A 26394-nucleotide genomic window follows, 5' to 3' on the forward strand; every position below is an offset into this window, starting at 1 on the left:
TATAATTGATTTCTTCATAGAACTTTTTCATCAGTAATTAATAAATTATGGAAACGCAAAAGCAATAAACTGTACGGAAACCTCTCCAATCTGGGTCTTCTTCTCATGGGTCGTGCTAACTCTACACTCATCGCCTCTGTTGCTGATAATTGGGAAACAAAGAAAAAGGAAATAAGGAACGTTTGGTGCCAAAACTGAAGATCAAAAAGGATCTTAATCATGGAGTAATTTATTTCCAAAATGAATAAATACTTTTACTGATTAAAAGTGGTCAAGAAATAATTCAAACGCTAACTTTATAAAATAGCAATGACAGCAGTCATAATAAATTCTGAGACTGATCAACCAAACTCCACAGTCCAGATAACAAACCCAAGCTGAACAGAGAGCACAACGACCTTTCAACTCTTTCTATGTCAAATTAAAACTCTGCATGACTCAACATCCCCAACTCTGGGAGAGATCAATTAGCATTCCTTGCCAGTGAGGGGATGTGTGTGTTTATGTCAGCCCTCATGCGTGTGTGTATGTGTTCACAAGGTACAGTAAGCCGTGTAGGCAGGCTGGCCACTTCAAAGGCAGCCGGCCATGTTACAGCTGGTGACAGGGATTTGGCTTGGACTGTACAAGATGAGTGGAGAGTGTGGAGCTGTGCCTATATGTTTGTGTGTGTGTGTGTGTGTGTTATTCCATAATGTATATGCATATTGAGTGCGCTCATGCGTGGTGATGTCAGTGCTAAGACATGTGCAGATCTCTCTCTGTCTTGTACAATCATTTCCCATAGCAGCTCTGGATCAGAGAGCATGGGTCAGACCTTGGACTTTAAGCAACAGGGTCTGGAAGAACTTAGCCAGAATAATTACAACCAAATTCAAATACCAAGAGCATGCCTGTCCTTTCCTGCTCTGCTCCGTGCTTCTGGCCCTCAGCAGTGGACAGACATGCCAGACCAACGCAACTTTTTTTTTTTATGTGGTCACTCCGGGAAAGAAGATCACGGTCTAATAAGGCTTGATTAGGGACGCTCACTCCTTTCCTGTTGCGAGCAGGGTAGGTATTCAACTTTGATGTCAACGTCTGACCCATGTAAGCAGAGTGGAGCATGTGATCTGTCTTTTAACACACAATCACCGATTGGCAAGAGGATCAAAGTGTTGTTAACATGTTTAATGAAGACAGATGGGGATTGAGGCAGGGGAAATAAGAAGCATGTTGTATATTGTTCATAAAAATCACACAGAGGGGTGGTACCCTGCATTCAGTGCTGATGGACAGTATGTTTACATCATATTGTTCAAGTCAAATTTTCTTGTGCTAAAATAGAATTAAAGCGTTCAAGACCCACTCCTGTTCCTGGCTAATCTCTCTCCCTGGAGTGTTAGCAATTAGTGCCATAGCCTCAAGGGAGCTGTAGCTGTTGAATGCTAATACAATTATCATTAGTTTGTCTTTGCTGAAGTGAAAAGGTGTAATTTCTATAATGAATGTCAGCACTGGACAATTCAAAACAGTTGCCTCAAGTCGCTCCAATCATCTAACACTTAATGCCAGTGAAAACAAGCCAATTGCTTGTTACCAAGACAGGCATGAGGTGATAACACAGTAGCTTTGCATCATATATAAAGTAGACTCATTACACAATGCATTGCTGAATAACTTCTGCAACTGTGTGTGTGTGTGTGTGTGTGTGTGAGTGAGGGTTCAGCTGCTGTTGGTTTTATAAAGATGATACAGATACTTTTCAACTAAGGGTATTAAATACTGTATATGACATTTGAATTAATTCCATTTTTATTTATACAGGGACACTGTACAGTATATTAACACATCCTTTTTCTTTTTCTTCTTATTTCTAACAAGCTTTAAAGTTAGACAGAAAAATGTCCCATATTTGAAAACAAACAGCAGCCTACAGCAATAGCATTATGTAGCATTATGTAACCATTCAGCGTAATCTATGAACATTTCCGTGTAACTTGTCTGGCAGATTAATGCCGTGTGAAATCAGGAGAAGGATTTCCCACAGAAAACCAGCATTGTGTAAGTATTGACAGATTCTACAGCGAATAAAAATTGAACACCAATACTTCATATGAGAAGTGGACGATACTGACTTGCCCATATTTGATTTCTATTTAAAAAAAAATCAATTGCTACCCACTCCACCTCCATAGAGATAAATATGCTTTGTCTCTGATATATACTATGAAATATGCATTGTGGAGTGTAGAGGAGTCCAGTGTGGAGTCAGGTATTAAACTCTCAGGCCGTCCTGACAGCTTTACAGTGTGGAGATCTGCTGGGACTCTGGAGACCAGCCTGCTGTTATGCGCTGTGTGGTTTAGTCTCCATCTATTCTGCCTGCACTCCACATGAATCACAATGCTTTACCTTCCCGTCTGCACTCCTGCTCAACTTATCAAGGAGTACAGTGGAAGAGAGAGAGAAGAAGAGAGGGGAGGGGAGGAGATGAGAAGAGAGGAAAGGAGAGGAGAGGAGGATAGTTTGTTTTACTGTTGCCATCATTAGAATTTAGGACTAGAGCATCAGGCAAAAAATGGTAAGGCAAGAAAAAAGGAAAGGGAGAAACAAACTTATCATTTCCCCGTCTTTCCCTCCATTATAGTGTGGGACTGGAAAGAAGGGACGTCCAGCTGTGGCATTAAATGCTTTCTCTTTCCCAGCTGTGTGGTATATGGCACAGTTAAACTAGCCTGCTGCTATGAAAATGAGGATATATAGGAATGGTACACGCGCGTCATTTTTTCTGGGAGTGCTTATGCACTTGGTGTGTCTTTGTCACTTTAATAGAGCATGAAAGAGTAAGAAAGCAAAGGAAGGACTCTGAGGTGAAAGTGGGAAAGAGGAGGCCTGGGAGAGGAAGAAATCATTTATTTCCCTAAATCTATTTTCTATTTCCATACTCTTTTTTTCTTTTTATCTGGACCGACCGCTCAGTCCCTTTTTTCTGCACTGGCGACTTTCTTTTGCATTGACAACTCCACCAAACTGGTGACTCGCTCTTGTACTGAGCCAAGGTATCTTAATTTATGTCCCTATTTCATTCAATAAGGTCACAGCTAACTGGTGAAACTTCACACAATTCAGAGAGAATTCATATCAAGAGTTAAGTTCAACACATGGAAAGTGAGTGGAAGAAGCACATTTTCAAAAACGTCTACATTATGAATTAAATTAAATGGATTTTGCATTTTGCCTGCGTGGAATGATCTCAAAGAATGATGACCACGATTTCTCACCTGCTCCCACCACTTTATCGATGGCGATACAGGAGGCATCCAGCTCTTTGGCAAACTCATGCACAGCCTGGCTTGGGTCCTCGTATGTGTGGGGGTCCACGTAGGTCCTGATACCCGGCAGACGCACTGCAGCAGCAGAGAACAACTTCAATTAATGACTATTTAAAAACTCTGTCCCTCTTTGTGTGTGTGTGTGTTCACATCCATATATCCTCTACTTGTGTTAATGACTTTAAACTTTCTGAGGACTTTACTCCTTAGCAGTGTTCAGCTATATAATATAAATCAGGGGTTCTGAAAATACTGGTGTCTGCTGTGTATACTAAATAAAACTTTAAAGATGCCATAGTCCTCTGTGTGTCAGTAAATGAGTTCTGGTGAACAGGTCAGGATGAGCTTTCAACAGGGGGCAGTTAAACAGTAAATTGTATGTTAGAATAACAGTGGCTCTCAGATGCTGCTAAGTTAACCAATATGGCGTGTCTCCAAGGAAAACTGCTTTTATATGTTCAAATAAATCTCACTTAGAAAAACTCCTAGCAAGATAAACACACAGTTATTAACATGCAGCAGATTTACCATACAGACATAAGAAACTCAGCAGCTCAACCCACTTGAATTGTGTGCACACAAAAAGAAAGAAGATTCTGGATTTTGTTGTTTCATGACCACTGTGTATCGGGCACATGTGCTTGTGAGTATTGTTTTAGGACAGACATGAAGAATGTGATTGTGTGAACCTGTATTTTTTAGTAATAAAGTTGTATTTTATTGCTCACAGTGCGGTCTTTTTACACACTGCATCTGAACCACCTTAACTACTCATGAAGGAGCAGACAGATGCTGTTCAGTTCAGCTCTGGGGCCAATGCCTGGGTCAAGATTAAAGACAGGAGTACTCCTAATACTGTAAATAACATATCATATATAAATTAAACAGAAGTTGGAAGGATGATGTAGAGAAAATGAGAGTTAAGTGTGAGGATCTTTTAAAAATCTTTTAACCTTGTCTTTTACACACAATGTTTACTATAATAATGACGTGGGTGAGGCTTTTTCATCACTGGTCAAATATGTATCAATGGAAAGGCCTTTTGCTCAGGAGTAAACACTATAATTAGGGCTAGTTTAAAGCTTAATTCTCAGTCCTTGCTGGATCTGGCCACAGGAACGGTCTGAACTTGTTCCCTTTCCGAATAAAGCCTTCGGGATTGGTTTGCAAATGGACCGAGAAACCTCCTTCTCAATATGGTCTCGGTCCGATTACTGTCTTCTCATATGACCAAACGAACCGAAGTAAAGGGGAAACCACTTAAAGCATGGAAGTATCTGCTCTAAAACAACCACCACTGGTTTAGCGGTGTGAAAATGCTCTGAGAAAGACGTTCCTTCAGACGAAACTATGACACTACCAATAATGTAACTACATCTACCTCTGTGAGCCGAATGTACAGAAAAGAGCAGAGGGGATGGATCGAACCACGCTTGAAGGGGAAACTGAGTCCAGTACTTACAGTGGCCGTTGCCAAAGTGCAGTCGTTTCTCATCAGGATGTTTGGATTTGCTGCGGCAACAAAACCTGCCAATCCAAACAGAGAAAGGTCAGAAATAGTGCCACATCTTCCAATAAGATGTGGCCCAGCCTGGAGGCTAGCGAGAGACGTGTGTGTGTTTGTGTGTACATGTGTGTATGTGTGAGTGTGAGTGTAATCCCAGCTCTTATAAGCCAAGAGAGGATCAGTAAGTCTTATAATGAGCCATGGATTTATACTCTCTCTGAACAGTAGTGACTGCCAACTTTAGCCACACACAAAGGACACACACACACACACATATGCACACATTTCTTCGCTCTCTCCAATGAACATACTGACACACCTAAATACAACTGTTACAATGTGTTTTATGGGAACTGCAGTCATACAGGGGAAAACTAGGGAGGGGGCAACAACATTTACAGTGTGTTGTTTTGTGTCACTCATGGTAGCAGGCAAAAGGAGATCTGTGATTGAAGAGGTCGCCCTAAAATTTAGAATCAAGTCAGACAGACCTGCCAATCAGGACGTAGAGCAGCACGGTGAGGAGGATGATGGCCACGGCAGAGGAGATGGCGATGAGAACAACCTGACTGCTCTCACTGGAGATAGAGAAGGCTGCTGAAAGACGGAGACGGAAAAGTATAAGCGACAAAAAATAAAAAAATAAAATACCACCTGTACTGTCTATGAAATATAATCAATAACAAATAGTAATTAAATGCAAGATACAATATGTTCCATGAAGAACATATGAAGAGTTAATTTTCAAAAGCATATAACAAAAAATTTCAATTTTTTAAAAATGATTATTTACACCAGATGATTTCAGTCAAACCAAAGTTGAGTGGCTTTGACCAAGGAGATGAGATGTAACAAAACAGACGTATCTCAAAAAAATTAAGCTTTATTGAAAACAACACTATGCAAAGAATAATTCACAAGCGTCAGCTCATTTCTTTTCAAAATGGCGTTTATCTGCTTTTGCAAATGAACTCTTCATATGAGCAATAAATAAACTGAACATTAAAGCAGAAGTAAGCGATCCGGTCGTTTTCGCTAATGCTGCGTTACAGGCAGGCTTTTGAAATCGTAAATTACAGCTTCAAGTCACAACTTACGACTTTGTAGCGTTCCAGGCAACCCACTCGTGTTTTTCCGACCTGTTTTACCTGTGAAAAGTGCACTATACGGCCACTCGTAACTTCCGACCCGTGAACTCGTACCAGATCAAACTGGTACAACTTCACAGTTCGGAAAAACAGGAGTTACGAGTTGCCTTGAACGCACCATAACAGTCCTCGTCCCTACGTCTCCACATGCACGGCGTCCCTTGGCTGCACACACAGCCCTGCATGCCGTTCTCTCTCCTCATTGGATAAAAACTGTAGGATACGATAAATGTTTTCTCCTCGGCTCAGAGCAGAGCAGAGTGACTGACAGACCCGTGTTTCGGTCCAAACACTCTATGTAAGTGATTGCTGTCAGAAGATATAACTATTTAAGACTTATATTAACACAAATATATCACTTACTTCTGCTTTAAGACAAAAACAAAAAAAATGTATATTATATATTAATATACAGATATTTAAAAAAGGGTTAGCTTATATGCACAGGCATGAAAGGTTGTTTTAACTCTTGTTGACCTTTCCAACAAAGTTCATGTACCATGGGATTGAATATAAGAACTGTTGAGAAGGTTTTGTTGTGTTGTTGGTCAGTTTCATGGAAAAAATGTTCCCTACAATGAAAGACTGTTCTTACAACAGCAATAAGTCACAATGTTAGACCGCTGGACACAAAGACTCTTTGAAAACTCTGCAGCACAAAAAAACCCCAAAAAAACATCTGTGGTTTGCGATCAGAAGAGCAGTAATAAATCCTCACTATTCATTATCAGTTATCTTATATAAAGGGCCAGTGTTGGCCTTGTGTCTGACCGTCAATCCCAACATTTCAGTCTAGCTCTATTCTACTGCAGCAGTAAAGCAGCAACTGTGAAGCCTCCTCTCTGCACTGCGCTTACAGTCAGGGCTGGTCTCAAACTGGAAGCTGGGGCTGCTGGCTCCATATCCAGCGGCGGTGCGAGCTCTGATCTGCAGCAGGTAGGCAGTGTTGGGCTTCAAACCATTCAGAGTCACATTACAACCCCGGGCACGGAGGATAGTGTAGCTGGTCTCCTGCTCCTCCTGTAAGACAAGAAGGACAGAAGAAAAGAAGGATTGTGAGAGGAATGAAATATTTGTGAGACAGCTGCTGGCAACGCTTGAGAAAAAAAAAGAAAAGAAAAACAATTTAGTCCGGGTTCAAACAGCTAATGAATACAACATACGTAATACAATTTGGTGCAGTACAACATAATATACGGGTATTTGCAAATTTTCACACATACACAAACACACACACATATTTCCCAGACAGTTTGGCAGCTTTCTTCCCAATCTGATGAATTATGCCCTTTATATTTTATGACTTCTCTCCTATTGATCTTCACTGATAAAACAACAGGAGGATTTACACGCCAGGTTTGCATTTGGCATATTGTTTCCAGATGTGAGAGGAAGGAAAAGTGAAAGAGAGAAGATGAGAGGGTGGCAGATAGACGCAGAAGAGAAAAGACAGAAAGTAGCCCTTTGCAGTGACATTTTCACAGGCAGAATAACGGGAGGAGCCAATCCAGTGAAGCTGTCAGAGTTTTCTAAGAGTTTTTGTGCGTCCTTCATAGTTGCCGGATGAAACACAGGCATCAAGAGGGAGATGTATTTAACAGATTAAACAACAATCATCATAAAATGACTATTAAATAATTACGACTAATAATGGGTGGTTAAAACCGCTTTTAACAAAGATGACATAAAATCAATATCAATGATAAATGCAATACTGAGGCTACATTAAATTACATTAGGCAGCCTGTCAGTACCAAGGAGATGTGTAGGACACTAAACAGAAGGCAACACCAGTGCAACAATCCTGGAGCTAACCTCGACATATGACATAATAAATTAAGAAATATTCAAATGACACAAAGTGGTGACACTGTCACTGTGGAAGTGTTTGTTTCAAACTGACTGGCATGGAAATCTGCAGGAGGGCTAAACTAGACATTTAGGGAGGCTAAATTATGGCTTGAACAAAAACGGTTGTCAACAAATGTCATGTTTCTCTGTCTGTGCTTCGTCGTCGTCCATTTAAATTGTCCAGAGTGAAAATTGCTGAGGCCGTTGATGCCCTAGACAGGCGTGCAATTATATCATTACCATGCTCGGTGCCATGAAACAAAAGTTCGATGGGAGAAAAATAGGACAAAGCTCATCCTAAATCTTAATGACAACCTATTAGTGATGACTTCAACAATCCTAAAAATGAGCTACATGTTTTGCAACACAGCCGAGCTCATAAAAATCATTCAAGGCGAAAAACTTGTTCGGAGTCAGATCCTTCTCATTCGAGACCCAGTTATTAACAGGGACTCCGCGGCATAAATACTCACAGAAACACACACACACATGCACAAGCAGCCGCGTCCAAGAGAAACTTCACGCCCATTAATGGAGTGGATCAGAGTTTTATGGTGCACAAAGCTTTTTAAACTGGTATGTGTGGGAGGAGGTAACCGATACACCAGACCTGCACTGAGACAGCTCTTCATCGAAACTATAAATCTACTCGCAGCTTGTCATCGGTCAGCGCTCGGGACGGCACGTGATCCCTGATAATCATACACAGGTGTGTCGCTCAGGCACCTTTGTATGTGTGCGTGAGAGTGAGAGAGAGAGAGAGAGAGAGAGAGAGGACACTCAGGTCAGACACCTCTCCTGTATGCGTACTGCAGCCAAACAAGTGGTGTGATTGTGGATATTCCCCTTGTGTGTGTGTATGGGTCTGTGTGTGTCTCACCAGAATGGCCTCTGTGTTACGTTCTGCTTTGATAGTGTAAACAAAGCTGTAGCAAATTATAGCTTGTATAACGCTGACACACACACACACACACACACACACACACACACACACACACACACACACACACACACACACACACACACACACACACACACAGATGCAGATGCGTACAGACTCAAAAACAGGAGATGTACAGCGGGAGTCTTGTAAATAGTGTTTCAGACTTCCAGCATTCCTTTGACCTAAAACTAAATAAACAGCCCGAATTAAAATGGATTTTAAGCTCTATCTCTGCTCTTTAGATGATGATGATAAAACATGCAAAAACAATCAGCGAAGTGTATTCCCACAAATTCTATTTTCACAAAGTGCACTTGAAAATGCCTTATCGGCTGCAGAGCACCCTCTAGCCTGTTAAAGTGACAGCTCATACAGTTGGCCTGGGATTTCCAAAGATGAAACACCTCTCGTCTTCTGGGAAGCTGTCTGGTTAGGAATTCCCAAGAACATCATCAAACATTCCCAAAGAAATTCCCATATATAGGACACATAAGACATGTGCAGCACTAACTCTATAGACAGTCTTGGGCCTTTGGTTTCATGATCGTGTGACGTGGTGGTTGGTGCTGGTGGAAAGAGCTGTGTGGGCAAAGCCAGAGGCAAAACACTGGTTAGGTGGATTTGATTAAAAATAATGAGCTACAAAGATTTTTCTGGAATGTCCTATGCCAGCTACTAATATTGCAAACCTCTTAAAAGTTTACAGTAGCATTATTTTAAGATCTGCAGAATTTCAGTTCACCACATCCAACAGCCTCCAAAGAAAAAAAAAAAACACGGCCAAATGGGTGATTCTTGGATTGTTTATTTAACAACTAGCCTAAATATTAAATTTGCTGTCAACCATACTTAGTTGTATTTGTGTAATGAAAACAGCACAGATGCATTCCTAACATGGCTACATGAAAAAATAAAAGTATAGAGAGCTGGTGTTATTAGTAACTACTGAATTATCAAAAAATAAATGTATTTCATATCCTGCTCCTGATTTTTATATAATCTTATTTTATATTTGTCTTTTATATCAAATAGAGACATTTGGTGCTTATACACTGAGTTAAATGTAAAAAACACTTTACATTCTTATCTAAAATATTCCTACAATAATAACTGACATTTCTCTGTCATCAGCTCAGTATATACAGTAGGTTGGCTGCATTCAATGTAACCAGTTTTATTTCATTGCACTTTGTCATTAGTGACTCAACAGTGAGCTTGTGAAAACATCATCTGGGATAATATAAAATTATTGGGATTGTCAGAGCACAAGTTCCAAGTGCTTTTCCTTTTAATTTGTTACAAATGTGGTGATACTAATGTGATAACTCCAGTTGCAAAGTATTTCTCATTTCATTTGCGCTCACAGAGACTTCTATGACAAATTACAACAACTTCCTACTTTGGACAGAAAGTTTAAAAGCTTTTTCAGTTTTTAAATCACTGGTTCACTGATCAGTGTAATATTAAATATCTTGGAAACAATAACTGTTATTGATTATTGAAAGTTATTTATGATGATGGATTGTTATTGCTTGTGTAGCTCTGACATTGTCAGTGGGCTTCTAATAATGCAGGGACATTAAAGGGATAGTTCACCCAAAATTCAAATTTCACTCATTATCTACTCACCCTCATGTTGACTAAGGGCTGGGAGAAGTTTCAGAGTCCTCCGTGCCTTCTCTGAGTTACAGCGGGGCTCCGTGCAGCACTGCACGTCCATATGACGGTTGCGAACGGAGCTCACTTTTCTTCGTCCAAAAAGACACACCAAAAAACATCAAAATTCCTCCATAGTGCTCGTCTGTAATGTCCCTCTTGTATTGAAGCCCCAACATGAGAAATTGTTCCGAAAAAAATTAAATAAGTCTATGTTTTAAGCTTGTTTGTAGCGGAAGCTCCCAGCACTGCTCTGAAGGCACGGAGGATTCTGAAACTTCTCCCAACCCTTAGTCGACATGAGGGTGAGTAGATAATGAGTGAAATTTGAATTTTGGGTGAACTATCCCTTTAAGGTTAAAATGATCTATTAGGTACCCATGGGTGAGTTTGAGGTCTGTGTTTTCAACAGCTGGCAGGAAAGCATGAGAAGTCAAATTAGAGCATAGAATTTATTGTGATATGAATCATATTTTTGTTCTGCCTCATATCAGCACTCAAAGCGGAGAAAGCCACTTGTTGATTTACATTCTGCCGATGACATATCTCAACTTTCAAACTGCTTCTAAACCAAAGCAGAGATGTATCTGCATGACTTTGCTGGCCACCACTGAAAAATCAGTTCCATTGACTTTTCCATCTTTTCCATGAAAGCACTCTGCTTTGAGGAGATGTTGTGTGGTTGTTGGCAAAATCTTCACTTCTCTATTATAAGGGAAGCTCGAGTCATTGGTAAATTGCTATTGGATTACACGATAATGTACACTGTGTACGTCTGTTTTAAACTTGTGTAAATACAGACCGAGAAAACCACAAACACAGAGAAGCAGAGTCCGTCTTGTGCTGCAGATCTGAACATCTTCTTCTTCTTCTTGCTAAAAGCTCTCTCTTTTAATCTCTGTCCATCTGTTTGTGTGTTCTGTTTCACCATCCTGTTTATGTGTGCATGCAATTATGTCTGCGTGTGTATGTGAGCCTCTGTCTGCCTCACAACTGAGTCATGGTGTGGTCTTGGTGTGGGTGCTTTGTGCTCCAACTCTTGTCCTCCTGTGGCCTTGATCTTTGGCATGCTAGAGGTCGTCGGCGTCCCTCTGCCTGCCACAGCGAGAGGCCTCTGTCCCGGGTTGTTATGGGGGTCTCCCCTGGTTGTCCCAGTTTATTCTTCTGCATGGGAGAGCCTTTTGTTTGGGGTCTGAATTGCCTGAGTGTGTATGGCTGCTGTGGAGAATCTTCTGGGAACTCGGCTGTGTGTGTATGCTGTGTGCGCGTGTGTATGTGTTGTGTTTGTGTTTGTGTGTGTCTGTCCCAGTGGTGTCTCCGGTAATTCCTGAGAGACGATGTGATTAACTGGGATCAGTACAAATGCCCAGAGAGTTTGTCACACAGACTCTTCTTTACACTCCCCTCCTACTTTTTCCCCCTTCCTTTGTATGAATATGCATTTGTGTTGAGTGAGCATGTGCGTGCGTTTGGAAAAACCACAGTTGAGAATCAGACCTGCACTGAGCTCTGACCCAGTATCAGTCATTAACTTTTCCTCTCGCTGTTTCCCGGCCTTGTTTTAACATCTTAGGTAAGGATGGCTGAGCAGGGAAGAGTTTAGAGAGGAAGCAGCTTCTGTCGGCCTACTAATCAAGAGATTAGGGGCCACTGTTGGCATTCAAGCAAACTGTGATCTGGGACACACACATACACACACACACACAGACACACACACTGAATCTGCCAGAGTGATTAAACTTGCATCCACGGTTAATTTCACCATCAAATGTCAGCCATAGCACAGCATTGGCGCTGAAAGCCAGTGTAATTCGTTCTGCACTAATTTCCCTCACAGAGGAATGAGCGACCCCACAGACGCATTTACTGTCTGCCATAAAACTTGTCTCCATTAAGGAGAGGAGCGGAGAGGAGGACAGAATGAGAGATAGAAGGAGCGATGGAAAGGGGAGATAAGAGGTAAAAAGTAAAGAGAGAGAGGGGCAGACAGGGAAGCAGAGGAATGACAACGAAAGAAAAACAAGAGGAGGAAGAGGAGAAGATAAGAATGAGAGGAAAGAGGAGGAGTTGTGAGGGTGGATGGAATTAGAGAAGGGAGAAGAGGATACAGGATGATAAAACAAAAAACAAACATAAAAACAATAAGAACCATGAGAGTGTTTTTGGCTTGTTATAGTTAGAGATCCTGGACAACACTGTGTTCACGCCATGTTTGCACTTGACAAGAATTCAAGTGAAACAACAAACAAACAGATGATGCAATACCTTTGAAACAAACATAACTGGGATACTCAAATCTGCAGATAAGACTGTTTTCAACTGCTTTGATTCAGTCTCATCCATAATGAAGAAAGTTTCCACACTTAGAGCCTTAAGGCATTTTTAAATGTGAACATAAATGTATAAAACCGCATTTTCATTCAAATACTTAGTCAAACCTGGGTCTTCTCTGTGTATAAGGGAATCAGGATTCAAACTAATCAAATCTAATCTAAACTACTTGCATTAAGGGTAATATGATCTTTCTGAACAACATTTTTTTGGCTTCAAACTCATTCTAATCTGTGAGGAACAAAAACAACCAAGCAAACTGTGCAGTTGTTTGTCACTTAAGAAATGTTCTCTGTTTCTTTCTTTTTTTTTTACCAAGAAAGTTGAAGAAATGTAAATCTTGTGTTGGATGTGCACACTCACTCCCTGCTCAGCTGGCGGAGGACTGTTGTGACACACACCCTTTGGGCCCAAACACAGAGAAATGTGTGAGGAAGCCTGTGGAGACTGTTTTGGCTTATGTGCCCAGTGAGAGCAGCTTTCATGGTAATGAATGTGGAACTATCTTTGAATGTGGTTTTCAGTTTTCCTTTATATTCCCACGGACGACACAGCTTGTCTGACTCTGTGTGAATAACAAAATCCAACAACTATACCTCTCACTAATTGCAACCTTAGATTTACCAGCCTTATCATTCCCATCAAACCGCGAATAAGGGTATTTCTTCTTCTAAATGTTAAACAATTCTTCTAAGAAGTGGAGCTTATGGTGCTGCCTTGCTCAAAGGCACATGTGGCAAAGCTTTAACAGTGATATATTCTCCACCGACCTTTTCGTAGTACTTGATCTCATAGTCCAGGATAATGCCGTTGGGCCTTTCTGGTTCCTGCCAGGACAGAGAGACGCTGTTTCGAGATGTCTTCTCCTTTTTGATCACTGTTACCGGAGAGGGAGCTGGATAGAAGACACACACACACACAGCGAAAAAGAGAGAGAGAGAGAGTGAGCACCTTCATATTGAGGTTCAGTGGAAGTTCAGTCCCCGGTGTTGCATCCTGACAATTGTCTATGGTTCCTGTTAGCCTAATTCAGTTTACCGGAGCCCAGTGGGGCCACATTTAAGGCTGTGGCCCAGGGTTGCTGGTTTAAATGAGACAGTGTGGGGCCTAGACTGTATACACCAAGCACACACAGGCTTAAAATGCATACAATATTCACAGTCAGAGACATTTGCATTTAACCACTGTCAGAGCAATACAGTAAAAAAGTGCTTAGGCCAAAATATTCAGCTGTGAAGTGAAAGAAAAAATAATCAAAAAGAAAAACTTTCTATTTGAATGAAACTTCCATGGGTGAATCCAGTAGTTCTATATGGTTTTATAATGTTTTTCATATTGAATGTGGCAGTAAAAAAAACTGTCAGCTGTAGCAACACTGGTGCCTCCACACTCTCCATCTTTTTCCTCTCATAGACTAATACTAATATTCACTGATTTCCTGACAGACCCTCACTGATTAAAGCTAACCTCAACTAAGTGCTCATATTTTCTTCTTACATCAACATAATAAAAAACAAAAAACAATGATGTTTTTCTGCAGGAGAAACGCAGGGAAATAGACTAGTTACTCTGAGCAGCAATAACTACCATTGCTGAGCAGACAGAAAAGTCTGCCAATTTAAATTTAAGAGGCAATCTCTGGGAGGAATCCCTGGCCAATTCTATCAAAATAAAGAAAAACAAGGCTATGTTTGGTTACCACATTAGGCTGGAGCTGGTGAGAATGTGAAAGTGCTGTTCAATCGCTTACATGTACTAGGTTTCACACAAAAACATTACATTAGTTCCTGCTTTGCCAAAGTAGGAAATTCTCACCATTGTACGTTGCTTTGGTTTACTGAAGTCTATAGCGTTCCACTGCATTTTGAGCAAGTGTTGTATTTTCAATTCAAAACCCTTTAAACCGCCTCTTTCCTTTTCTCTCCCCGCTTGTCCCCATCCCTTTCGGTTTGGTGCTTTCTCCCTCGCCAATCTTCCTCGCCAATTCTTCATCCATGCATCGCCTAGCCTCAGGGAGTTCACATGGTCCCAATCTAGTAATTCAGCACATCCCTCCCTCTATCAAGCCCTGCACCCCTCCCTCGGTCTTTCTCTCTCTCTCTCTCTCTCCCGTTCTCTTCACTCTTTTTCTCATTTCCCTTTTTTACTGCTCTCTAATTGCCAGGCAGCTCCGGGGCCAGCCCGGCATCTGAGGCATCGACTTTTAATTTTATTAGACCACAGGAAAAAACATGTTTGTCTTTGAAATGTTCGAGCCTTTCTTGATTGTGATTATATGGCTGCATAGTGCATCTGTGTGTGTGTGTGTGTTTGTGTATGTGTGTTTGTGTCTTTTTGTGCATATACTCGTGTGTATTTCCGCGGGAAGTTATTTTTTCTCCTGTAATGAATCCAGATGGGGAGAATCTGTTTCTATACCCCCTGCTCCTCCTCTCCTCCTCTCCCTCTGGTTCTTATAGCCGGGTGAGGCTATGCTTTTTATTGGCTCTGTGGTTTATGGTGGTAATGATTTACTGTGTCTGGGCTGCTAGGAGGCAGCTTCAAGTTCCTCTCCTCCTCCCTTTCCCTCTTCTTGCCTCCCTCTCTTTCCCTCGCTCTCTCTCTCGCGCTGAATGTCTATTGCCAGGCACTTAATTTTCTGTCACTCTCTCTTTCTATCTGTGGTGTAAAACTGATACAGCGCACCAGGCCCATAATGGCCTTAAAAACTGGCCTTCAGCATCATTCACCTGTGATGTCAGGGACATGATACAGCTGTTGGAACACATCTATTTATTCAGCGCAACCCTGGTGGATTATTGAAAGCGGTCGTAGTTTATTGCTGAAATTAATTTACACCCCATGAAAAGGTAATAGTAATACATGATACATTTAAAATGCAAATTGAATCACAGACTGCTGAAAAAACACATTAATTATAGCCCAAACTCAATTTCTACTCTCTCTCTCCTTTTTTCCCGTCCTACAATTTTGTTTGTACATTCTCTTGTACCGCACAAGTATTGACTACCACTGCCTCCAGACTTCGTTGGAATGCATTATTGATATGCAAACACGTTTTAATATGAAATATTGACGAGGTGGCAGAAACTGAAAGAATGTCTCTATCGATACATGGTTGGCAAAACTCTACAATCACATCGTTAAGCAGGTAAAAACCAAGGGATTTGCCTCTGTTTTCACTGTACAAACCTGTTTCCTCCTAACAAACCCGCCGTGCCAAGTTCAGCCGCAGTTCAGACTGTTGATATTACAATACCTACCCTACATGTGGATCACAGTTCGTCTGTTGTTAGCATAGTTATGACAATAAGTGGAGGGCAAAGGAGGAGAGAGGAGAAGCGCTGTCTGACAGCACCTTGACAGCACAGCCAGGACACACTGCTCCTTCCCAGGGAAACACTTAATCCAGCTTTTAACAATTTTGGCATCTGTACGTGTGTGTGTGTGTGTGTGTGTGTGTGTGTGAGAGAGAGAAAGTGCCTAGACGGGTGGAGCTAGTGCACTGACATACCTAATCCTTGTAAACTCTCAGGGCTGATGGAGGGTGTGCAGCTGCAGGCTGAGATATTTGTCAGAGAGCGAAAGAGGACTGAGTGTGTGTGGTGACAAAGGTGGGTATAGTGTCAAGGTGTGTGTTTAGTGTATGTGTGTAAATGTTCTTGCATGTGTGGACTTGAAAACACCAAAATCTATCTCTTGTTATGATCACTTGAGCATTTAAGATGGATTTCAATATTCTGAGCACACACTGGCTTCTTAGCGTGGATGAGCTCTCTAATATAATATATATTCAGATCACAGAGACTAACCACACACAGATTACAATGCTTACTAGGAGGAGACGCCAAGGCTTTGTAAACTCCTCTGTCATTTGGATTGTCTTTACTTAAAATGTGGAGCTGTTAATCCCTCTCCTCATAACAAAAAAGTGACTTGAGTCCGGATTCATCTTCAGCCAAGATGTGTGTTTGTAAAGTATGTGAACACACACAAACACACACACACAAAATCCATATTGACTACTCATTCCCATCTTGTCACTTTAAAGAGGTCACGTCTGGCCCCTGTCACTTTTAATACAGGCCGGCTGTGACAACACCGAGCAAACACAGCCGACATCTGTCTGTGTGCATTGTGTGTACACAACACAACCTTTCACATTTACATTTAAGTCACACACACAACTTTCTTCTTTCGAAAGTTTACATATATGTACAATATGACCAAATCTATTCTTTACACTGCATGTATACTGTACTGTATGTCTGTTTTTACCATTTAGTTTTTCTCTTATAGCAGTAAAAGTTTTAGTATTGTACGGCCACTGTGATCCCTACTACGCACAGAGCAAGAATTTCCAACAATTCAAGGACATCATCGGTCTTTCACTAAATTAGTGCAACAAGACAACTGACATATATGCAAAACACAATGTCAAATGTCTTTGTCTCTGAATGAATAGATGCTTCAGTAAGCTTTCGGTAACAGAGGAACTACAGATCATCAGGTATCAGACCTGTGCTGCTGCAGCTGCTTGGTCTACACAGTATAAATCCCCCCCGCCCTTTTTTTTTTTTTTTACAGTGGCCCTGAGAGCTCAGTGCACTTTGTGATTTTTCTTCTTTTTTTTTTTTGCAGCGCATGTGTTGTCAAATTGATGAAGAAGTTTTCAGAATTTGCCAGTGCCTTTGTCTATTGCGACTATTTTCTTACTGTAAGTTGTGGTGCATAGAACTCTCAGGGCCAGTGTACAGTACTTTTTCTTTGGAAATACCACAACAGAAAAAAGAGACTTTAATCCCCACTCCCCTCTCCTTGCCAGAATACTTGTGTTGAGGACACCCAGTGAACGTAAGAGTTTACTCTGATGGCTGAATACTTCTGTGACACCGTCTTAACATTCAGTTAACTTGACTTGTGTCACTTTTTAATGTTCAGCTGTCTTGATATGCTTTTGATTTCCGATAATCCATTGTCCAGCCTCACTGATTTCATCTGAAAAGAGCCAATGCTCCCATAGTAACCTCTAAACTACAGTCCAATTCAATGTATCCCCACTCTGAGCAGTTTAAATTCAGACTCCTGCCGCCTGCCCATCATCATTGATATGATGGATTGTGTAAGCCTGACCTTGCTGTACGACAACTCATGAGAGAAAACTCCCATCTGTTAACTCTGCTCAAAAAATATTCTCTGAGCGCTAAATCACACTCCAGGATTTTGGATCAAAACGTCCCACAGTGAAATGTGGAAACACATAAAGAAGGAGAGAATCGCTGGGCGTTGGTTGGTTTTGGACAGTGACAGGTAGAAATAATGGGTCCTCTGTCCATGTGTAGATAGAAAAGGAAAGGAGGACCAAAGAGAGAGATAATGATTGAGAAGAAAGCACAAGAAAATGCTGAGCTGCCAAAACAAAAATACGAACAAAGGCAAACTGTGTAAGAGAACATGAAGGGAGAGGGAATAAACTGATGAACTACAGACAGACGTTTGTGCATTCCTTGCTAGAGTCAGGGATTTCTGAGGTTTGGCTTTTTCTACTGCAGCTAGATTTATTTTACTCTTGGAATTTCACAACACCACTTCCCCTTGCCTTCTGATTCTTCTAAGGACGGGATGCGTGGAGAGATATTTGTATAAAGGATTGATGGGAGTTTTAGGAGTCCATCCTTACGGTAAGAGTGTCTGCTAAAAGAATGAGTTTTTTTTTTTCATGGTGAAGGAGGAAGATATTCGATCCTGGTCGTTAAACAGGAGAATAGTGGTCTGGGATTGCCTTGTAAATGTCGAGGGCTGATGGTTGAAGTGCATATGTTTGAGCACATAAACCATAAGCTGGTGTATGAAATGAAAAGGAAAGTTAGATGGAGCTGGAGACAGACGTTTTCTTCATGAAACCATATTGTGTTTGGGCTTCAATCAATGAATTTAGAGGAGGGTTCAGACGAGATGGTGATGCAACTCATCAACTCAAATTCTAATTTTAACCAGGAAATGCAGAGATAAAAAATATGTGTATAACCTGTCAGTAATTGCATATTGCTAGACCTTAATATACTATGTAAAACTATGTGGCTGCCAACAATCAACTTCATCTGTTCTCTGACTTCTGTAAGTCAAAGACTGTGTCATGGCCATCAAAGTCATAGTCATATATCTACAGCGTCAGAGAGAGCTGGGCTTGCTGATTGGTTTTGAGAGGGGATTCTCTTCACAGCTAAAGCTTATCATGCAGACAGTACAGTAATGTTCATTTCGCTACCAGGCACTTTCCCTCTTGTGTGATATGAATATGTTAATGACCAGCAGAAATATAAAAGCCTTGAACTCAATATCAGACAAGAGAAGTGAGTAGAGAGAGAGAGAGAGAGAGAGAGAGGATCTCAGCCAGAGTTAGACTGGGGCCATTGTGGTTCACTTCTTGTAACAACAAGGTTGGATTGCGGTTTGTCTATTGAAAAAGAATAAAAATATATATATGTCGGCCTGATTGTCTGAGTTCATGCCATGTAGTCATTCTGCTGTGACATCTTACCAGCTTGGTTGGTGGTGATGGTGACAGCGGCGTACTGCCTCATCTTGGGTGCTAGGTCCGAGACGCCGTTCAGAGCCTCGATCTCAAACGTGTAGTTGGTGTGAGCTAGCAGGTCGCCCACCGTCACCGTGGTGTTGTGGAGGCCCGTGGCTCTTGGCAGGAAGCGAACGTTGCTCCTACACGGCTCACAACGCTGAGCGCTGCCGTTGCCGGTGACGCCGCGGCAGCGTTTGCAGAGCACAGTGAAGGTGATGTCCCTGCGCCCGCCGGCATCCTCCGGCCAGCTCCAGTCCAGGATAACCGAGGTCTCGTTGATGGAGGAGATCACGTTTCGAGGAGCTGATGGAGGACCTGGTGGAGGAAAATGAAAGGAGGTGGAGGGGAGAAAATAAGAAGGTCATGAGAGAGAAGGAAAAAAGGTAGAAATAAGTGTCCATTTAAGGGGACATTAGATGTGCATATAAAAATGTCATAATGAATGCTGAGACTGCACACAACCTCCACCATTGAAGTTTCATTATGATAATATCAGGCTTCAGTCAATGTGAGTCTGCGTATGAACGGTGTTATAAGATATGTCTGTTTCCTGTCTGTGTGTTTGGATCAGAAAGAGAAGAGTTCATGACTTTTTCAAGAAAAGAAAGGCTCAAAGTTAGACCAACATATAAAAGTACAAACATCTTATTACAAACAGATTACTCTGAATATTTCCAGATTTTTATATCAAAGCTATGACTGTAATTACACAGAGGCCAGGACAAAAACTGCCAAATAACTCCGTCGAGAACTCGGGCAGGAGGAGAAGGAGGGAAAGAGAGTGAAACAGGCTTTGTGGATTGTGTCTTGAGATATAGGGCTTTGTTTGACTTGACAAGAATTTATTTCAGTCCCAAACTGTCCGTTCTTGAGTAAAGATAGGCTCCAGAGACCAGTTAAGGAAACTGATAACCATGCTCTGGCACTGACACTGTTCAATGAAGAATATAGTGGAAATAAAACTAATTTGACATAGTCCGTTATATATGCTTACGTGCATATGCATGGATCAAACATATTGTGACGTGTGGGAGAGGAAAAGGCTGGAATTACAAGATAATCTCTAGATACTGTTCATTTCCCTTAATTTGACAATTGATGAGGCTTTTGATGATGAATGTGACATCCTGTTACAAACAATGGTATTAGCTTGAGAGCATCTGATTTACACAGACAACTCACCTCCTGGAAATCATATAATTTTTTATCAATAACTCAGTATTCCAGATCAAAGTTATTGTTTCTTATCGTTCATATTTCAGAGACACTCTCTGTAGAGAATGCAATCTGTTTACTAAAAACACGTATCTGTGTGTGTATGTGAATTCTTAAAAGTGAATGGTCTTCTCTTTTCTAGTAATCTCTCCCTGACAGTCCTCTGACTCGCCTTTACATTTACCTCCCACCTGCACCTGCACAGCCATTCACATACGTACACGCAGGCGATCATTCACTAATTCCAAATGTCAAAATAATACGTGGACATTGAGATTAACATGTCACATGAGTTATGACGCATCTGTAATCTCGATTGTGGGCTCTTTCCAGCCTCCTACTTATCACTGCAGATGCTACAGCTTTACATTTTGGAATAAGTGATTGCACAGGATCTTCCAGCGAGGTACAGTCAGTAATGGTGATGAGGAGCGAGGTGGACGGGCTCTTTTGGAGCTCATTTGGAAGCGGTGCTGTGGGATGTAAAGGGAAAGCATTGATGCACTTTTAATTGCTGGAACTGAATTCTTGGGAGTAGACAAACTATACTTTATCTGCTGTTAAGACAGCTGTTACAGAAACGTCTCATGATGAATACAGCTGGAAATACCTTGCGGTTAAAAGCAGAGGTTTCTGCCAACATCTTCAAACGTACAGAGTCAACTCTAAACAACCTCTGTCACATTGCTAACAGTAAGCCCTCCTATTCTGAGATAATCATGATCATTATCTTCCAACAACTTATCTATTCATTTGCAGCCCTTGCGTCGCTCAATCTGTCCCGATGAGGTGGAATTTGCCTCGTTGACAAGATGCCGTTGAGATAAACACAACAGGGTCCTGTCGTGACTGTCTTTCTAATTAGGATTCTGTCTATGGCTGTGGGCGTCAATTTGTATTTTCTACTGTTCTCCACACGGTGAAAGCTTCTTTTTTAATTTTTTTTTCTCTCTCCCAAGCCCCTTTAGTAACGGATGTATCTATAATCTGACATCAGGGAATGCAGTGATTTATAGTTTTATGGGGGAATGCAGTTTGGAAGGCTTGCAGGAGGCATCTGCATCTGCAATCCATTTGCATCAGTTGGAAACAAAAGAGAACCATGTAGGGAGCAGAAAAGGTGATAAAGAGCAGTTGGGCAGCCGAGGCTTCGGTGACCTTTAAACAAATCAGGGATCATAACCCTCTTTGTCTATTGGTAAGCTATTTCACAGGCGAATCAGGAAATTGCACACTGTGAGGAATCATCATTCTTTATGTGTGGAATTCAACAGTGTTAGAAAAAAATTTACTATTTTTTTTTTTTTTTTTTTTTACATACAGATCCAATGTGTCTGGATTTAATAACAGGTAGATAGTGTATCTTTACTGTCATCTTCACTGATTTTATCTGTACATGTTTACAACACCTTAATGTTGTAGTTTATCACAAGGGCAATATTTCAAAAAAAAAAAAAGCATCTGAAAGCAATAGAGTGTAAGTGGATAAGCGGCTCGTTGAGGTTAAGACAGGTTTCACTGCTTGTTTTATGGGCTAATGAGAAAAATCCTCCCTCACCACATAGGAGGGTTCCTTTGACTGGTCAGATATCTGATAGAAAAATAACATGCAGCTGAGGTCATCGTACGAGGGCGCCACCGACTCCTCGTGTAACGTATAACCCAAAAACCTTAAGCTAATCGCACAAAGGGCGCATGCACACACACTTACGGGTACACGCCATGGAGGCGGGGTCTCCCTCAGCACGGAAGTAGTTCTTCTCACAGCTACAGTGCAACGACCCCTCGTGGTGGGAGAAGCTGTGAGGCGGACACTTTGCACACTCCATGTTCCCCAGCGTAGACTTGTAGAAGCCCGCCCTGCACACTGGAGACAAAGGAACACAGACGGATACATGAGCGTCATGCTGAACCAGCACATCGGCAGCTATCTAATAGCTGCATTTTTTCTTCACAGCACCTACAATGAGAGCAAGTGAGAAATGAAAGATGGGGAGTATTTAATGCACACACACACACACAGTGGGAAGAGGACTGAATGTAAATCTGCTACTCATGTAACAAGAATCCATTGACTGCCAGTAAAAAACAATAATTCTCTGAAATGCCTTTGTCTCTATTTCTCTCTCTCGCCATCTCTCAGAAGGCTCAGCATTAATAATGCAAATTGTCCCCTCAGATAAAAGGACTGTTCTCTTTAAATATCTGTGGTACTAAATCAGCACTCAGCAGCTCTTTTAACTCCTACTCACCACAAATCTGTTGCAATCTGTGCAAGTTAGGTGACACACCACCTGTGTAAAGTTTAATGCAAGTGTGTCTGTGTGTGTAGGAAGGAAGATCAAGGAGAGGGGATGTGGGAAATAAAAGACTTCTATTTATGTTTTTTTTTGTCTATTTAGTTCCAATGCACTCTTTTACTCTGAACTTTTTTCTTCAGCTTTGTCACAGGTTTAGACATTGCCATTGGGATACAAAGCATTTACTGTAAGCTTCGCTAATAAGGACATTTTACTGGCCACACACTATTAACATCAATTAATCACTGGATTTATTTAACAGTAAATTTAAATAACACAGGCCACAGGATTAATGCTGCATTCTACCAGTAATTTACTAATATGGCAGAAATTCAGGATCTTTAAACCATGACTGCTTTTGTGCCTTAAGCAGCATTTAAAGCCACTAGGGGAAACTGTGTGTGGGTAAAATACTGCATTTAGATCACTTCAAATTAAATGCTTCCCACAGACATGAACAGGCTAGTGTTGATTAATTATACAATATACCAGTAATTAGCCAATCGTCTAAAACTGAATTGTATTTACCACTGTAAATAGGACATGGATGACATTGATTGGCTGGACCTTATTTTTTATTAAAATGAAAAAAAAAACAGAACTTAATCTGACACTGTTGCACAGATATTCAAACAAACAGTCTCTCTCTCTCTCTCTCACACACACACACGCACACACAAACACAAACACAGAGATAGACATGTGCCCTCGCACACACACAGACACACACACAGACACACACACTCACACCACACCACACCAGATTTAAAAAATGGCTAGCAGCAACAGCAGCAAGCCAGCAGAATGTGTGGGCTCAGCAGAACAGGTCTGACAGATCCCAGTGGTGGACAACACGCGCCTGCAAAAGCCAACACTGCTGATACTACTGCCATATCCATCACTGACACTGGCACACCAAGGTCCCCACGCTACACTAAATACTGCACTACCTCCCGGCTACAGCATGTGTGAGTGTGTGCGTGCGAGTAACAGAATGTGATGCGGGTTTAAACAGCCCAATATGATCCTACTGATGGAATGACAAGCACAACACTTGCTGACACACACAAAACAGACCACCCTGATTGGAAGACGCACCAGGAAATCAGACTTGACAGCCAGTGCCCCTAGCCAATCAGGTAACGGAGGCGCGCTAGGTCAGCAGAAATGCACTGGGAACATAAAACAGAAGTGTGGACTAACAGATGAACGTTAAAAAGAATTAATCTCATAACCTTTGACAGAGCACACAACAGTTTGCCCCTGGATAACGCCAAGCAAAGCTGCTGTCACTGTATTCACTGAGTTCATTGAGCTGCTGGGCTCAAGTCCAACTGTTTAGCTACTGTATGTACTGGCTCCTGGCAGCGTTCTCACTGTAGATTAAAAACTAATCAATTATGGAGATATATAATTAAATTCAAATGAAAAGCTGTTGGCAAGAGTAATTTTTGGTCATATTTATATTTCAGAGACATTTTTTTTTTTTTTTTTTTTTTTTACTTTAGTTTGATTTTTTTGTTCCGTTAGGCAGGATTAGCGTTATGAAGACAAATTTAGCAAGAATGTGCAATTGCAAGTTTGGATCTCACAAATATGCTTGTACATAGACCTCTTAGCCACAAGCCCATTGGCTGGTACTGATGACAAACTGTAAATGGGTCATAAAAACATAACATTTGAACAATTTGTTTGCCTTAAGTCAGTGTTACTCACACATAAGAAATCTAGCTACTGTATGACTATTTTCAAATGCAGCTTAACACACATTTAAAGCAGTTGTGTTTATTTATGACACCAAGAGTGTGTGTGTGTGATTGGCTAAAGTTAAATGACACGGCATGTGTTCATTGTAATGAAGGAACACATTGTGCAACAGCATGGCCAAGTGATGTGTTTTCACAGGAAGGAGCTGTGTCAGGGTTTGACTATGTGAAAAATATTTTTTAGCAGGATCAATTTGTACATATTAGGGGAAAATCCTGTAAGCTTGACCCTCTGCAACTGCTGCATGAACAAAACATCTCACTGCCCTTGGATGAATGACTCTAGCAAATCAACACTCCCCAAATGTAAGAAAAACAGCCATATTTCCCCTTGGAAGTTAAAAATATACAGGGACTTTTCAGTGCATAACACAGCCGTGAAACTTATTAGGCACAGAGTAGATCTCATAAACTTCCAGTGTAAAAATTAATAACCAAAGCTGCACTTACGGTATGAGCTTTTCATATGACAGTTAGTGATATGTTGTATTTTCATGACCACAACCCTAAAAATATTTTTATAACAGCTGGAAATGGATAATAAAGGTCCCGTTTCTTTCCCGTGTGTCTGCCAGGACAAAAAGCAGCTCTGACAGAGGCTGATGGTAAAATCAGATTTGGCTTGCAGGAGGTTAACTCCTCATCTGGAGGAGAAGTGGGATGTGTTACACCGACATTCACCAGCGGTGTACGTGTGTGCGGGGGCATGAGTGGATCTTATGATAACGTGTGTGGTGGTGTTTGAGTGTGCATGTTCCCCAGGAGAGGAAACACGGCACTTCTTCAGATGACAGAGTATGTGTGATTAATTAGGAAATGTGTGTACTGTACATGTGCACGTGTGTGTGTATGTGTGTATATGTGTGTGTAAAAAAACACATTCTGTAGAGAGCCACACTCTTTCACACAAGCATCACTGCCTTGAGAAATAGAAAGAAAATCCAATATTTGTAGAAGAGAAAAATATGAAGTTTATTGGCCATGAATCATTTTTTTTATTTATTCTCAAACCAATAACACCATGTGAGGGCTGTACCACTGTCAATGCAAGTAGTCTTTTGTGACACAGACTTTTTTGCAAAATATTGCACACTCAAAGGGCTTCAACACTTTGCTGTCTTTACAGAACGATGAAGATGGCTGAAACATAATCTCATCACTCACTTTTAAAGAGCACTAACACACTAACATTTACACTCACATGCACAGAGATGCATGTGTGCACATATACGACTGCAGCCGCCACATGATACGCTGGCTGTAAAATAAGTGGGGCTGCAATTTGCTCAATCAATAGTCTAGGTCATAGGACACCCTCATCAATAATTAACGTGACAGCTGGATGGTAGTGGTCACATGCAATCCCTCTTTTCAACACATATTACTGGACTTGGGACCTGACCTGACCCTTGTGGGACCAGATTTCATTCCTGTGCATCTTTAAAAAGGAATTGGTTTCATAGTATTTTAAGACAACAAGGAGAATATAATGTTTAAAGAGGTGATTCTGAAAAACAGATTTTCACTGTTTTGTTTTTTATGGAACGTGGAAATCCATTTGTGACCGGCAGCTCAATACTTTCAATTCATCAGTCATAAAGTGCAACGAACCCATATGGTCACTGTGTGAGGAAATGACTGCAACTTTAGAATCAGAAATCTATTACAAGGATATAATCTAATTAGAGGCATAGATAATCCTTCATTAGAATATTCTTTTCGTCATCAGAAAAATGTGACCACACAGATTAAACTCAGCAGCATCACCTCTCACATGACTCACATC

The 26394-nt window shown here is 41.1% G+C and overlaps 1 protein-coding gene across 3 annotated transcripts in view; it reads right to left on the reverse strand.

Moving 5' to 3' along the window:
* Positions 1 to 26394, reverse strand: part of epha3 (eph receptor A3) — a 98432-nt gene that overhangs the window by 23315 nt on the left and 48723 nt on the right. For all 3 annotated transcript variants that reach the window (XM_083997238.1, XM_083997237.1, XM_083997236.1), the window contains exons 4-10: positions 22254 to 22409; positions 19292 to 19642; positions 13521 to 13645; positions 6827 to 6989; positions 5313 to 5418; positions 4777 to 4841; positions 3264 to 3389 (exon numbers count right to left, since the gene is read on the reverse strand). In XM_083997238.1, coding sequence (XP_083853364.1) covers positions 3264 to 3389; positions 4777 to 4841; positions 5313 to 5418; positions 6827 to 6989; positions 13521 to 13645; positions 19292 to 19642; positions 22254 to 22409 — 1092 coding nt within the window. The remainder of the gene's footprint in view (positions 1 to 3263; positions 3390 to 4776; positions 4842 to 5312; positions 5419 to 6826; positions 6990 to 13520; positions 13646 to 19291; positions 19643 to 22253; positions 22410 to 26394) is intronic.

The sequence above is a fragment of the Trachurus trachurus genome (genome assembly GCF_905171665.1).
Source record: "Trachurus trachurus genome assembly, chromosome: 21".
NCBI classification, from domain to species: domain Eukaryota; kingdom Metazoa; phylum Chordata; class Actinopteri; order Carangiformes; family Carangidae; genus Trachurus; species Trachurus trachurus.